Genomic DNA, 16197 nt, shown 5'->3' on the forward strand with positions numbered 1-16197 from the left:
AGAGTCACATAAACTGACTTTTAAGAATAAAACTCACAGGGCTGGAGAGAGGGACTGGCAGTAAGTAAGCTGGCTGTTTTTCCTAAGGACTGAAGTTCAGTTCTCAGCACCCACAGTGGGTAGATGACAGATCCAGGGGATCTGACGCTCCCTTCCAGCCTCCAGGGGCACAGAATACTGCAAGGTATGCTCACAGACATACACCTATACACATAAATTAAACATGTTTAAGTTAAAAATTAAAAGCCACAATTTTACCTTGGGTTTGTATTTTATTGTGAAGAATATATTTGGTAAGAGGGAATCAGGTCCTAATGAACAGTAGAATGTCACAACTCCAGCAACAAAAGACCAGAAGATCATTAAGACATGAAGATACCTTAGAAAAAATAAAAATGATCAGAACAAAAGAAACCTATTAAAAGCTATTTCTTTATTGATCTACCAAATATTTATTAAGTACCTATTAGTCAAGATCAATTTCTTAATTGGTTAACTTTCTGTAATAGATGTTAGATATCATATAAATAAGATGTGCATTAGCAAATATATAATTTCATTTAATATAGGAGAGTAAGTTCAACCTTTCATAGTTTCATTTCTACGTTGTTATGTTTAAGTAGTCTGAGTCCATTCTTCCTCACATTCCACCAAAATTATTATCATTAAAATAAATAATAATGTTCCTGAGTGGCTACTTTTTGTTAGAAAGTGTTAGGCTATGAGGATGTTACTACCACTGTCCCTAGTAACTGAGATGTGGCAGGGACAGCGACAAAATGACAGTAATAATGTGAATGTGTTTGGTATTACGACAGAGCTCAGCAGCTATAGAAAAACTTAGTGAGTGGATGGAGAAAAGCAGCAGAAGAGGACAGGAAAGAGAAGTGAGGAACTGGGAAAACGGAGGAATTCAAACTTGAGGGCTTTGCACGACTCTGGTCTGAACAGTTTCCACAATGGAAAGGTTTAGGACACTTGCTGCTTCTTCAGAGGACCCAGGTTTGATTCTCAGCACCCACATGATGGTTGACAACCATCTGTAACTTCAGTTCCAGGGGATCTGATGCCCTCAGAATCAGATCTCAGAATCAGAAGAGGTTCTGGCCTCCACAGACATCAAGCATGCAGGCAAAATACTCACACATACAAAGCAAAATAAAGGAATCTAAAAAAAATGATTTTTTAAAATATGGCTCCTGAGAAGAATCTGTAGAGGCAAGTGGCCAAATTAGGTATTGTATCATACAACGTGTCTCAAAACAGCCATGATATTGCAGATACCATTCCCTCACACAGTGTGTTTAGTAATTGTGAATAACTGTATAAAGCATAAGCTTTACTGTTAGCTCTCCAGTCCAAAAGCCACAAGATACAAGGTGACCAATCACATCGCTTCTATTAATAACTGATCACCCACATACAACAGCAAAACATGGAGCTGTGTTACCACCTTGTTCCCAATAATAACCTTGTGTGCTATTTTATAAAAATGGATAGTTTCGAGAAAAAATGTCTCACAAGTATAAAAGTCGAACAAGGAAAAAAAAAAAGTCAAACAAGGAAATGAGCAGCAATAATGCCAAAAATTAAATTCAAACAAGAAAAACCATGATTACAGAGGAAATGTGTCCTTGGTGGGAATCTAGACACTTATTAAGATTCTTGTAATCTCCCTGAGGATGAGGTCAGTTAGTAGAGTGCTTGCATCACACACAGAAAGAAGCACTGGGCTTAATCTCTAACATGTCTCTGATGCCAGCATTTGGGAGATGGAAGTCATCTTTAGACAGCCTGGGCTCAAGTGGTGACAGAAATAGTAATAACAAAGGGTGAAAACACCTCAAAGTAATTTTAGCACGAATGTTTACATTTAAGGAAATATTTTATGACAGTGAATAAAAACTAAAAATCACTCCATATTTAGAAGCTTGGCATTTAGACATACAAAAGATACTCCATATAGTAACTTCAAATTACTCTCTATTATACATTTTCTTTACAAAGAGATAAATAAGAAAATGAACTATGTGAACTGAAATACATTCAGTTTATCCCCTCAATAGTTTTCTGAAGCTCTAAGAACTGACAGCTTTGTCTCCTCAAAAAAAATAAAAATAAAAAAGCAGTGAGAAGAGAATGTCACACAGAGGACAGGAGAGGAAGGATGAAGTCACAGAAGACACAGGAGAACAAAGATGTTGGTGTGGTTTTAGTTTGGTGTTTGGCCTGGTGGAGCTGGATTTGGGTTTAGTTTGGTTTTTAGGCTGAACTTTAAAAATGTGTGAGACCAGTGGCCTCAAACTATCAGAGATCCACGGGGCCTCTGTCTCCCACAAGCTTAAATCAAAGGTATATGCCATCATACCCAGTACAAGATTTTAGTATTCTCAGTACTGCTTTGTGTTTCTCTGAGGCCCAGTTAACGGTGATAGTTTTCTGCTATTCAGTGTTCTCTTGGTCAAACTTAATACAAACTGAGTGTCTGTCAGCTATTACCAAAAAAGTCCCGAGTGGGCCGGCAAGACTGCTCAGCATGCCACTTAATGACACAACCATGTGGAGGCCTACCTCCACACAGGTACTGTGACTTTTCATACACACCTACACATACACACAAATTATAAATTAAAAATGAAAAATATAGCTAGAGAGCAATTAAAAATATGTATTTGATAAGAAAAAAGAAAATATTTTTAAAAGAGAGCAAGTTCTGAATAATACAAAGGAAATAAAATAAAACATTTTTTAAAATCATTTATTCGTTTACATTTCAAATGTAACCCTTCCTGGTTACCCCTCCAAAAATCGCCCATCCCATCTCCCTTCTCCCCCTCCCCTTTGCCTCATGAGGGTGCTCTTCCTCCCACTCACCCACCTGACTGTTCTACCTCTCCCCCATTCCGGGGCATCAAGCCTCCATCAGACCAAGGGCCTCCCCTCCCATGTTGCCAGACAATGCCATCCTCTGCTACAAATGCAGCTGGAGCCATGGGTCCCTCCATGTGTGCTCATTGGTTGGTGATGTAGTCTCTGGGAGCTCTGGTTGGTTGATATTATTGTTCTTCCTATGGGGTTGCAATGCCCTTCAGCTCCTTCAGTCCTTCCCCTAGCTCTTCCACTGGGGTCCCCAGGCTCAGTCCAATAGTTGGCTGTGAATATCTGCATCTGTATTGGTCAGGTGCTGGTAGAACCTCTGGGGAACAGTCAAACCAGGCTCCTGTCAGCAAATGATTCTTGGCATCAATATTAGGGTTTGGTGTCCACAGATGGGATGGGTCCCTAAGTTTGTGGGGATGGGGGTGGGGGTGGGGGAGGCGGGTCTCTGGATGGCCTTTCCTTCAGTCTTTGTTCTTTTTTTTTTTTTTTTTTTTTTTTTGGTCCCTCTCTTTTCTTAGGACAGGAACATTTCTGGGTTAACAAATTTGAAATGGTTGGGTGACCTCATACCTCAACTGGTGACCGTGCCTACCTACTGGAGGTGGTCTCTGCAGGTTTTCTCTCCCCTTTGTTGCATATTTCAGCTAAAGTCATCCCCATTGGGTCCTGGGAACCTCTAGCTTCCCTAGCATGAGACTTTCTAGTGGCTACTCCGGTTTCCCATCCCCCAAGAAAGCCAGGCATAGTGGCACATGCCCTTAATCCTCAGGAGGCAGAGGCAGGTGGATCTTGAGTTCAATGCCAGGCTGGTTTACAAAATAAGTTCCAGAACAGCCATAACTATATAGAGAAACCCTGTCTTGGAAAAACAAACAAACAAACAAAAACAAGTCTTAAGAAAATCATAGGTCAGGGATGTTGATTCCTCCAGAAGTTCTTTTATTGTTATGAATTATTTTCGTGGGGCTGGAGAGGTCCTGAGTTCAAATCCCACAGCCACATGGTGGTTCACAACCATCTGGAATAGAATCCTATTCTCTCTCCTGGAGTGTCTGAGGACAGCTACAGTGTACTCACATAAATGAAATAAATAAATCATAAAAAATAAATAAATAATTGTTTTTGATATTCTGGGTTTTGTTTTTCCATCTGACATTGAGAATTGCTCTTTCCATGTCTTTGAAGAATTGAGTTGGAATTTTGATGGAGATTGCATTGAATCTGTAGATTGCTTTTGGTAGGATGGTCATTTTTATTGTTAATCCACGAGCATGGGAGATCTCTCCATTTTCTGAGGTCTTCTTTGATTTTTTTTTTCTTGAGAGGCTTGAAGTTCTTGTCATACAGATGTTTCCCTTGTTTGGTCAGAGTGACACCAAGGTATTTTATATAATTTGTGACTGCTGTGAAGAAAGAAAAGTAGCAGCATTACTCTAAATCTGTTCTGGCTGCAATGCAGAGGCTGGACTTGTCGAGGAGCACACTGGCTTATGTGAAAACTGTTGTGATAATCTAGGAGAGGAGATAAGGAGCCTGTCCAAGGAACAGACACACAAAAAAGCTTGACAAATAGAATAGAAACTGAAGACTGGATTCCCTGCAGCTAAAGTTATAGACTGTTTAAAAACAAGTAGCTGATTAGGTCTGAGCAAGAAGAAAAGGCTTCTGGCCAGTGTAGTGGCACACGCCTTTAGTCCCAGTGCTTGGGAGGCAAAGGGAAGTGGATTCCTATGAGTTCGAGGCTAGCCTTGTCTACATAGTGACTTCAAGACAGCCAGAACTACAGAGTGAAACTCTGTCTTGAAAATAAATAAAAAGAAAGAAGAAAGGAAGGAAGAAAGAGGGAGGGAAGGGAGGGAGAGGAAGGAAGGAAGGAAGGAAGGAAGGAAAGAAGGAAGGAGTGTCAAGTCAGTCAGTCATACAGTCAATCCTTAACCAGCTAAGTTCCAGGTATCTTAACATGTGCCACACAAAAAACAGTCAACGAACTGCTATATACAGTAATTTTTTACCAAAAGTATTAGTTGAAGACAAAGCATTAGAAATCATAAAAATGACCACTGAAGTCACAGGAATAAATAACATGAGCGAAGAAGAAAAGGGAGAGTTTCAAAACTGCAGAGGGGCTGGAGAGAGGATTCTGCAGCAGTTAAGGGCACAGCACCTTTGCAGAAGCTCACTACTTGGCTTCTATAACTGTAACTTCAGCTTGAGGGGATCCAATTCCCTCTTCTAGCCCTTAGAGCTCCTGCATGTATATGATGCATATACCCTATAAACTCACACAGCATACACACATACACATTAAAATAATTATTTTTAGTGTTTTATTTGAAATAAAAAACTAGCTAAGCATAAGCTGGCAAGCCCTTCTCCTCTGTGGTTTCTGCTTCCAGGCCCTGCTTGAGTTCCTCAGCAGACGTCCCGCAATGACAGACTATAAGCTGGAGGAAACCCTTCCCTCCCCTGAGTTGTCTTGATCTTAACACAGCAGGAAGGAAACTAGAACAGTATCACTGACTCAAGATTTGGATTTCATCAAGAGTAGCATGAAAGATGCTGCGGAGAACGGACAAAGCAGGAGGCTGTGAGACCTAAGCTAGCATGACTTTAAACTCAAGTGGACATGACAGCAGCAGAGGACAATGGCAAGGAAGCAAGAGGGTTCAGGACATCAGGACTGACTGCATGTGGAAAGAACCCAGTCAACAGTACAACTTTTCCTTTTACTAATAATTTACAAACAGCCTGGGCTGACCTTGAACCTGTAGTCCTCCAGCCTCTGTCTCCTGAATGCTGCAATCATAAAATACTTGGTCTTAGGGCACTTTCTCATGACAGCAATGTCCAATGGTCATACAAATGGGAGGCTGAACAGTCAGCCACCTTGATATAGACTAGATTACCTGATAGGTTGTTCCTGTAAGCACTGAGGTCAGCTAATCCATAGCAGAATTTAAAGCATAAGGTCTGTTAGCTGGGAGCAGCCGTGGATAAGTGAGCATTACTGACCAGGAGAGTACTCTCAGTAGCAGATGCCGCACAGTTCCGAGGAGTAAGGACTTCGGCTGCCTTCACAGTCAGCAGTGCCAGACTTGCCTTCCCACCACAAAGAACCATGACAGTAGATAAAAGGTATTTAACAATATTCTCAGCAAGGCACCGGACTGCAGGGCTGAGGCCCGCAAGAGAAGACAAAAGTGGAAGAGCCTGAGGAAAACGGGGTCCAGTGACAAGCCCAAATTGGGATCTAGCTCAGGAGGCCCCAAGATCTGACACCATTACTGAGGCTATGGAGTGCTCACAAAAAGGGACCTATCATGGCTGCCCTCTGAAAGACACACAAGCAGCTGAAAGAGTCAGATGCAGATATTTACACCCAACCAATGGACAGAAGCTGCTGACCCCTGTGGTTGAATTAGGGAAAAGCTGGAAGAAGTTGAGGAGGAGGGTGACCCTATAAGACCAGCAGTCTCAAGTAACCTGGACCCTCGAGATCTCTCAGACACTGAACCACCACCAACCAGGCAGCACACACCAGCTGATATGAGGCCCGCAACACATAGACAGCAGAGGACCGCCAGGTTTGGACTCAGTCGGAGAAGATGCACCTAATCCTCAGAAGACTGGAGGCCCTGGAAAGTGGGGAGGTCTGATGGAGGAGGAGGAGAACATCCTTGTGGAGGGGTGTGGGTGAGGGGGTGAAGAGGAGGTACAGGATGTGGAACAGTGTGGACCAGGACAGGGATCAAATCTGGACTGTAAAAAAAGTTACAGATTAAATAAAAGTTAAAAAAAAAATTAGAAAACACACACACACACACACACACAAAAGAGTTCAAAGTCAGCTTGGGTTACCTAGCCTAAGGCCCTGTCTTTAAAAAGAAAAAAAAGAAAAAGAAAAAGAAAGAAAAGAAAGAATTAGACCTATACTTAGAATGAAAGATTGCAAACCTTACATTCACTAGTGCTACCTATAATTAAAATCAACTAGAACAAAATGAACTAGTTCAAGGTATTAAAGCAGAAATGAGGCTGGTAGTCATAACACAGTAAGACTGGCAGTATAGAGACAAACCGAAACGCCTTCTGAGAAGAGTCTCAGCCCTCTATGTGTCATCAAGGAGCTAGAAAGATACTCCACAATGTACAGGGAAGACCCTACAACTGGGAATCATCTGGCTCAAGAAACCAATAGTCCTGATCGTATTGATCAGCAAAGGGAAATGCATCCCAAACACTAGTCAAGAAAAGGAAAGTCCAAGTACACAGGAAAGAAATGGTTAAAAAAATAAATAAAACAAAAACAAAGAGGACAACAATGGTAAGTAAACTTAAAATATAAGATAATTCTTGGAATAAAAAATAAAACAAGTCAACCTCTAAAAAGTGTCTACTGACTGTTATTAGAAATCTGATTTTTCAAAGTTTTGTTTTTAATATAGTTCCTAAGGCTGGAATATTTATCTGTTGTTTTGGTTGCAGATGTATGCATGTGAGTGTAATATACGCACACATAGGCATGTATGTAGATGCCAGGAGTGTGTCAGGGGCTGTCCCTGAACCTGAACTCCTCTGGGTCTGTTTGCTTGGGCCAGGCCAGCAGCCAGCAAGCTCCCGCCATTCTCACAAACACACACCAAGAGCTCAGCCTGGCTTGTAAGTGAGCACTAAGATCTGAACTGAAGCTCCCTGCCCCCATGCTGACATAGCAAACAATTAACAGCACCTCTACAGAATCTCTGCTGTTCTGTTGCATGTTTAAAAAAAAAAAAAAAAAAAAGACTTTTTAAAGATTTACATGTGTGTATGAGGATATGCACACATGTATGTACAAGGGGCCAACATGGGCTAGAAAGAGGTGCTACATCTCTTGGATTTTAGATTCTAGGAGTTTATGAGCTATCCATTTTATGGCACTGGAGCTGAACTCTCTGGTCCTCGTAATAGAGCCATCTCACCAGCATCCCCTCTAAGGTCTAAAGGACCTGCCTTACCTGTCACAACTCATGGACCTCCTGTACTTCATCCAACCTCTCCCCACAAAGCTGACCTCCCACAACCGTCTGGACCTATGCATCTCCCTGACCTTCCTAGTTCATGAACAATCCCCTAGCTGCATAAAATCTAACCCTGGTCCTAGTCTGACCATCCTTGTGGGCTTGACAACAAACTATTTTGGGCTGAAGAGAGGGATGAGCACAACAGAAAGACTAAAAAAAAAAAAAAATAATAATAATACAAAGCCCTAATATTAAAGCATAAAGTATCACAAAGAACACACAAACATCACGAGCACAATCAATACATCCTTTTCAATAATAATTTTAAATATCAGTTGTTTTAACTACCCAATAAAAAGACAGTCTTATTGATGGGTCAAGAGACAACCCATCTATTGTCTATAGTACTTCTTAGCTTCAATAGAAGTACCATCTTAGAGTAAAGAACAACAGCACCACGAACAAATGGGACCAGGAAACAAGCATCAGAGCCCTAACATCTGACGAAAGAGACTTCAAACTAAAACTAACCAGGAAAGATAAAAGAGGAATATGTCTTTCTAATCAAGGAAAGAGTTAACCAAGAAGACAATATGATTCAAAATAGGCACCAAACTCTAGGACACCCCACTTCGTTCCAAATAAATAAATAAACAAACAAACAAACAAAAGGCTGGACTTAAAAGATACAGAAAAGACCTTTGGCAAATCTACATGACTTCATGATAAAGTCTGGAGAACGGAGGGCAAATGGAAAGCTCAAAGTCACCATCATCCTAAATGGACAAAAACTAGAATTACTTAAACTCAGGAAAAAGATACTGTCATCATCCCCATACATCATCAATATCATGTTCAAAGTACTAGCTGGAGGAAGAGAAAGAAGTTAAAGGGATACAAATAGAAAAAGAAGTCAAACTATCCCTATATGCAGATTACATAATACTATATACTAGATATCCCCAAATATCTACTAGAGAACTTTTAGAAATGATGAAGAAATCCATCAATATGGCACCATACCAAACCAGCTTGCAAAAATCAATAGCTTTTCATTACACCAACAACAAACACACAAAGGAACTCATAGACACACTCTCGTTCACAATAGCCTCAAAGAAAATAAAATACCTAGGAATAAGCCTAGCCAAGGTAGGGAATAATATCTATGATTAAAACTTTAAAACTCTGAAGAAAAAGATAAAGACACTAGAAAACAGAAAGACATCACACACTCATGGATTAGTGGAATTAGTATTGTGAAAATGGCCATTCTACCAAGAGCTATTTACAGACTATATGTAATCCCAATCAAAATCTGCATTCCCTTATTTACAGAAGCAGAAAACCTATCCTGAAATTCATATGACCACAAGACCCCAGAAAGCCAAAACAATACTGAGTAAAAAAGAAGAATGTGGGAGGGGTTGCCATTCCAGATCTTAAGATCAAAACAATAAAAACAATATGGCGCTGGTACAAAGGCAGACAAAAAAAATCAGGAATATGCTACATGATAAAAGTATAAAAAAGGACTTTCTGAATAGGATCCCATTCGCCTAAGAAGTAAGGCCAACAATTGGTAACATGAATTAAAAACTAAAAAGCTTCAACCCAGTTGTTGAAAAACTCAAACTGGGTGAAGAGGAAGCCCACCGGATGGGAGAGCCCGAATGGGAGAGCATCTTTGCTAGCTGTACATCTGACTGGTGATTAATATCCAAAATACATAAAAACTTGTAAAAAAGAAAAAAACTGTAATGGTAGATTAATTTGCTCTAATCTTCCCAGAAACAGCTGTGCAGGTTCCTTGCTACTACTCCAATGCTCTGGATTCTGGAATGAAAGGCACACACACACACACACATACACACACGCGCGCGCCCTTATATTTAACATACCTTAATCAGCTCAATGGCTGGGTGACTCCCACACTTCTATGTTGCTAATGCCTCCCCTCCAATACTCCCAAATTATTAGTTACAAAAACCTATATCCCATCTTTGCTACCCCAGACCAGATGGAGGGGGGGGGGGGGGCTTAGGCACTCTTCCCCCGCTCTTACACGGCTGGTGCTCTATCTTCCACAGCTCTCAGGCCTGCATTCTATTCCTTTCCTGGAATGGAATAGTCTCCTCATTTCTCTGTCTCCTTCCCAGAATTCCAAAGTCCTGCCTCTGCCTCCCTGCCCAGCCATTGGCCGTCAGCAACTTTATTTACCAATCAAAGCCAAGTGGGAGCAGTGACCTCAGCATCTTGTATGTGGGTTCCCATGTAATTTTGGGATTCGAATGAACACAAGTAGCATTAGAACAAATCCACAACACCAACTGCCTTAGTCAGGGTTTCTATTCCTGTACAAAACATTATGACCAAGAAGCAAATTGGGGAGGAAAGGGTTTATTCAGATTACACTTTCCACATTGTTGTTTACCACCAAAGGAAGTCAGGACTGGAACTCAAGCAGGTCAGGAAGCAGGAGCTGATGCAGAGGCTATGGAAGGATGTTTTTTATAGGCTTGCTTCCCCTGGCTTGCTCAGCATGCTTTCTTATAGAACCTAAGACTAGCCCAGGGATGGCGCCACCCACAATGGGCCCTCCCACCCATGATCACTAATTGAGAAAATGCTTGACAGCCGATCTCATGAAAGCATTTTCTCAACTGAGGGTCCTTTCTCTGTGAGAAGCTGACACATAAAACCAACCATCCAAAAATGGACCTGAAAAGACAGTTCTCAAAAGAAGTGAAAATGGCTAAGAAATATATTAAAAACTTGTTCATCATCCTTAGCAATTAGGAAAATGCAAATCAAAGCAACATTAAGATTTTATCACCCCCGTCAGAATTCGAAAGATCAACAAAACGGCAAATGCTAGAGGACTGTGGGGAAAAGGGACCCCTCACCTACAGGTGGTGGGAATGCAAATTGCTGCAGCCACTGTGAAAAGCACTGTAGAGAATTCTCAGAAAGCTAGAAGTAAATCTATGCTATGACCACCTACACCACTCCTTGGCATGTGCCAACAGGGACTGACACTTTATTCCACACAGACATGCTCAGCCATGTGTACTGTGCTTCTCTATTCATAGTAGCAAGAAATGGGAACAGACTCAGTGTCATCCAACTGATGAATGGATAATAAAAAATGTGGTGAGGATACATCATGAACTACTATGTGTACTATAATTAATGTAAAGAAAAATGAAAATTTAAAAATTCAGAATAAATGAACCTACTAGTTTCTATTGGCAGAAGGGACCAGGTTTTCTCATATGACACTCCTTGGACAATCCAATCATATATATACAGCATATATGTCTCTATGTTTCTATATGTGTGCATGTCTGTCTGTCTGTCTTCTTACACTTACACACACACTCACACACACACAACAGTACATGTCTTAAAAAGCACATTATTCACCCTGCTCTGTACTTTCCCTGATTGTTTTCTTGAAAGAGGCTCACTAACCACTTATTTACAGACAACACTGTATGGATGCTGCAGAGAGAACTCAATTTAAAAAACAAAAAACAAAAAACAGATTGCTATTCCAGAGACTGAAGAGTCAGTTCCTAGCACCCACATGGCAGCTCACTAATGTCTCTAACTCCATTTCCAGGGGATCCAAGACTCTCTTCTGGCTGCCATCAGCACTGGATGGACATGATGCAAATACACCCATAGGCATAAAATAAAAGACAGCACTATGTCATTTAAAGTCACTTTGGTTGATTCAATAGTAAAAAAAAAATTAGGAAAAAGTATGCAAAAATAATTTCACTCACAAATATGACCATTCAGAGATTTTAAAAAAAATGTGTATTTTCTCCCTTATCTGCATAGCAAAAATTCATGGTACAGATCACATGTCACACATTAGATTCTATGACTTCTTACTTTGGTGACCTCAGAATGCTAGTTCAATCTGTTCCCGACACATGGCAGATCCACTTTAGAGAAGAATTATACTTTACTCGGTTCCCATTGAAGAAAAGTCGAAGACAAAACTTAAATGTAGTTTACATTTTGTTCAGCTTTGTTAGTAGTCTAGTTTGAAACACCTTTCAGAGTACAGAATTGTAGTAAGTGACCAGTAGTTTTTGTTGTTAAAGGAACCCACTTCTTCCACAGTCCTAAAATCAAACACATCTTCACAAGCCAAGTATTTTTTTTGTGAGATAGCAATACACAATTAAGTGTACTAAGCGAAATTCTACAAAGCCACCATGAAGACAGAAACAAGAGAGAAAACAACAAAAAACTGTTATAAGAATCACAGGAAATAGCCTTAGTGAAAATACTAAATTAAATCTCTTGTGTATGTTTCTTCGTGTTATTCTTGCAGATGAACTACTTCAAAATAAAAAGTGACTGCTTCTTCAAAGCAGAGAAAAGAACGTAATAATGTTTTCAAGTACACATCTCTTCTACTATCACTGCACCCAAACTACTTCTGGAAACATAAAAAAACTATAAGCTTCAGGGGTGGGGCCTTCTGACCTCAAAATGACAATTTAACCAATGTAACTTTTCAGAATATTTCGGCTCTTGGGGGGTGGGGGACCAGGAACATTGTAGAGTTGTGATGGATACTATTCTGCTTTCTGACTTCGGGTCAAAATCAATTTTAAGCAGACGAAACTACGAGGAAACGCTGTGGTTGTAAAGGTGTGTGCCGGTGTATGTGTGCGCTCTGCTGCGCGAGAAGGGTTCAGCCAAGAAGGAAGGCTGCGACAGAACCTTAAACCCGCCTCCCACCGATGACTGGATCACCATTACCTTCTCGAACTGAGGTGGCCTTACAGATTGTAGTTGTTGAAAAGATAATAAAGGCTCGTCATCGAGGAATGATCAAAATGGAAAGGTTGAGAACCAGATAACCACGAAAGATGCGTGGCCCCTGGCCCGCGCCCGCCCACATATCCCGGTGCGACTTTGGCCGCCCCTCCCGAGACCACTGTGCAGAGTGCGCTCCTGCCCGCCGCCCAGCTGTCTGCGGGCTCTGGAGCGGCCACCGCCGGGCCAACCGCAGGTACCTGTTGAGGAGTAGCGAAGCGGCACTGAGGCAGAGCAGCAGGAAGCAGAACAGCGGATACTGACGGCAAATCTCGCGCCCCACGTCCAGCCGCAGCCGCTGCTTCAGCCTCCCGCCGATCGTCCGCACCCAAGACCACATCTCAGTCCGCCCTGTGGAGGACTTGCCGCCCTCAGAGGCCGAGGTCGAGAGCTCCCCCAGCCCCCGACGGCGGAGCCACATAGCCACCCACTACCCAGCTTCACAGCTAGGCGCAGACGCACAAGGCCCCGCCCCGCAACCCTCGCCGCGCGTGCGCAATCACCGCCTCCACCTCACGGAAGGCCGCCCCAGGGCCAACACCACCATCCCGCGGGAGGACTTGGGAGCGCTCAGGCTGACGTTCTGGCGCGGCCACCCACTTGCCTTTTCCGGAAGTCCGGGGAAACCTAGAAGGCCGAGACTGGCCGAATCACGGAAGAGTGCCGGAAAGCTAACTGCACAGCAACTGTGATCGGCTCCTGAAGCCCTATGGGAAGTGTAGTCCATACAGCGGACCTGCAGCTTCACCCTCTCAGATTTTCGTAGCCACGCCTAAAGGAGGGAAGGAGGCCTTCATCTCTGCTTTTTAAGGGGGATCAAGCTGAGGCTTAGGACAGTCTACCGCCTGCCACCCACCCCTGAAAATGAATGTTTCAACCAGGCAGCCAACAACGGGGAGCTTGAGTCGCCTCGCCCCACATAGGACGACAGCAGGTTGGGAAGCTAGGTAGTTCCTTTTAGAATCTCATTTTAAGTTTTATTGTCAGCATTTTGAAGGAGCTAAATGTGCGAAGGTTTTGAATTTACCCTACAAACATTATCTAGTTTCAACTACAGTATAACCCATATTACTGAGACCAGCAAGATCCTGCTCTGGATCACTTCCTAGTGAAACCAAAAACACTGGCAAGTTCCATCATTCGACCTGGCTCTTCCCTAAAACCTTACCCTCCAAGGCAGGGAAACAGAACTTGTATTTTTTCAAATGTTATGTGCAGGTTCGTCAGTATTTTCAATATTCTGAAAAGGTGAATCATCCTTAATTGCTTATTTCCTTTTCAGAATGCACCATCCTTTCTTCCCACTACAGCTGTTAGAAATCCAGGTATCTTTGTTCTTAAATTTACATGTATTCCTAATTTCTTCAAACCAACTTTGATACAACCCACGGACCCAAGAACATTGAATAATCTAAAATACACACCAGTAGCATGTTAGATAGTAGTAACAATTCACTGATGTGCATCTGACACCATAAACTATATACTCTATATACTCATGTGAAGCTTAAAACTTGTTTTGAGGTACACACTTAACATTAATTTCACTTTTGTAATTTTACACTGCAACTCCTTAAAGAGGGCACAGTAAATCCCAACAAGGGATCAGTAGTATGAAGTAGCCTGGACATACCACAAGAGCCTATCTTAACCAAATCACAGGACAGAGTACTGTAGCCCAAACTTACAAAATAGCTTTCCCTTACTGAAACACACTGGGCTAATAATGAAATAAATGAATAAGGTGCATGTTAATCTTCGTGTATCCTAAAGTGCCTGATATGAACTTAAGTGAGTTAAACTGGTTAATTATTTGTATTGCAAATTGTAATTTTAAAGTTTGCTTCTAAGATTCTAAAATTCTAAAATTATTTTACCAAGATAGCAAGCATACCCTTAATAAATTTTTTTCAATTCTGCTCAAATTAAGACACCTTTCTAACATGTCTAATTTCTTTGCAGAAGAAACTTAAAAAAAAAGAACTAGGCAATTTGTCTACACTGATTTAAAATTATTTTTTTTCTTAGCAGTATTTGGATGTGATGGCTTAATCCCGTCTCATATATCGTAATTGGTGCAATACAACTGAACTAAATATCTTGCCTGAAGGATTCTTTAAAATCCACAAGTCCCCACTGCTACAACTTCACCCATAAAAATTAACCTTTTATTGTTTCTTCATTCTTAAAGTTAACACTCATTTTTCCTATCTTAATTGATAAGATCCCTAGAGCAGCTATCACCAATCGATCCTGGGTAAGAAAGTCTGCTTAGCCAGTCAATGATGTTACACACCTTTGATCCCATCACCAGAAGGTAGGGGCAGTTATGGATCTCTGAGCTTGAGGTCTTCAGGGTGAGTCTAGAACAATCAGGGCTACACAGAGAGGGGAAAGAAAATGCTATCTTGCCAAAGTTACCATGAACTGAATTTGTTTCTGCTCCATCTACAATGGATTCAATTGTCAAGATTAAAATGGGTGAACAGTAGTTGGTATGTTTTGGATTTCAAAAAACTGAAAATTACAACCCAGTGGTCTAGAAGAAAATATGAAATCAAACTGAGGTCCAGGTTTGTTGCTCCCCACCCCCAGCTGCCCCATTTTAAAATTCTAGGCAGTGTATTTTGTTAGTCTGACCGCATGAAATGTATACTACTATTAAGTATAAAATATAAAGCTATAATTTTTTTACCCCATAATTTAAACTGGATAGGCTGCTTCTTTATAATGGGAGAAAATAGAAAATACACATGCACTGAATAGTAGTGTCCAGTGCAAGATTTGAGTCTCATACCCTGGGTTGGTCTTGAACTCTTGACAATTCGCCCTGCCACCACCTCAAGTGCTAAGACTACATGCGTAAGTCATAATGCTCAGCAAATATGTGCTTTTGAAAAAAAAGATCCATTTGTGTGTACTAAACATGTTTAAAGACTATAATAATCCATCTAAAAGCCCGTAGACATCAAACTTCAGTAGTATGCCCATTATTTTAATGAATATTTATTGAATAGCAAATAAGTGTAAGGCACTGTGCTAGATGTGGTGGATGATACATTGAGTTTTGTTGAGTTTCTGACCTCCAAAGGCTTACAATCTAGTGAAGGAGACAAGTTACACATAGATGTATAATACAGGGCATATGAGTAGTTCTTTATTTTTTCCCTAAACAACAATTAGTAAGGGGGCAATTTTTAAGATATGAAGATCTGGAAAGGCCTCTGGGAAGATGCTTGTACAAACAGCAGTTATCTCTATTTTCGAGGAGGAACTAGGCGGTTAAAATACCTAATGTTCCCTTTACACCAATTTCCCTCATCTCCAAGCATACCCTATATTAAACAGGAATCTGAGGTAGTAAGTCCCAGTTTACACATACTTTTAAAAGGCAAGTGTCTCCTCTTGAACAATAGAATCCTGTCTCCGCCTGATAGGACTGGGATTGCAGGCAAGAGACAAAATGCCCAGC

General features: G+C 41.2%; 2 protein-coding genes across 4 annotated transcripts in view; both read right to left on the reverse strand.

Annotated features, from left to right (window-relative positions):
- Window positions 1-16197, reverse strand: part of SNX14 (sorting nexin 14) — a 73670-nt gene that overhangs the window by 44136 nt on the left and 13337 nt on the right. For 2 of the 3 annotated variants that reach the window (XM_080934471.1, XM_080934470.1), the window contains exons 1-2: window positions 12926-13158; window positions 259-379 (exon numbers count right to left, since the gene is read on the reverse strand). In XM_080934471.1, the coding sequence (XP_080790597.1) occupies window positions 259-379; window positions 12926-13146 (342 nt within the window). In that variant the 5' untranslated portion in view covers window positions 13147-13158. Of the gene's footprint in view, window positions 1-258; window positions 380-12925; window positions 13159-16197 lie in introns of those variants that run through there. The other variant, XM_080934472.1, reaches the window with a different exon arrangement.
- Window positions 289-16197, reverse strand: part of SYNCRIP (synaptotagmin binding cytoplasmic RNA interacting protein) — a 53591-nt gene continuing 37682 nt past the window's right edge. The window contains exon 13 of the transcript XR_013975470.1: window positions 289-379. The gene's annotated coding sequence lies outside the window, so the exon portion shown is untranslated. The remainder of the gene's footprint in view (window positions 380-16197) is intronic.

The sequence above is a fragment of the Micromys minutus genome, assembly GCF_963924665.1.
Source record: "Micromys minutus genome assembly, chromosome: 21".
NCBI lineage: Eukaryota > Metazoa > Chordata > Mammalia > Rodentia > Muridae > Micromys > Micromys minutus.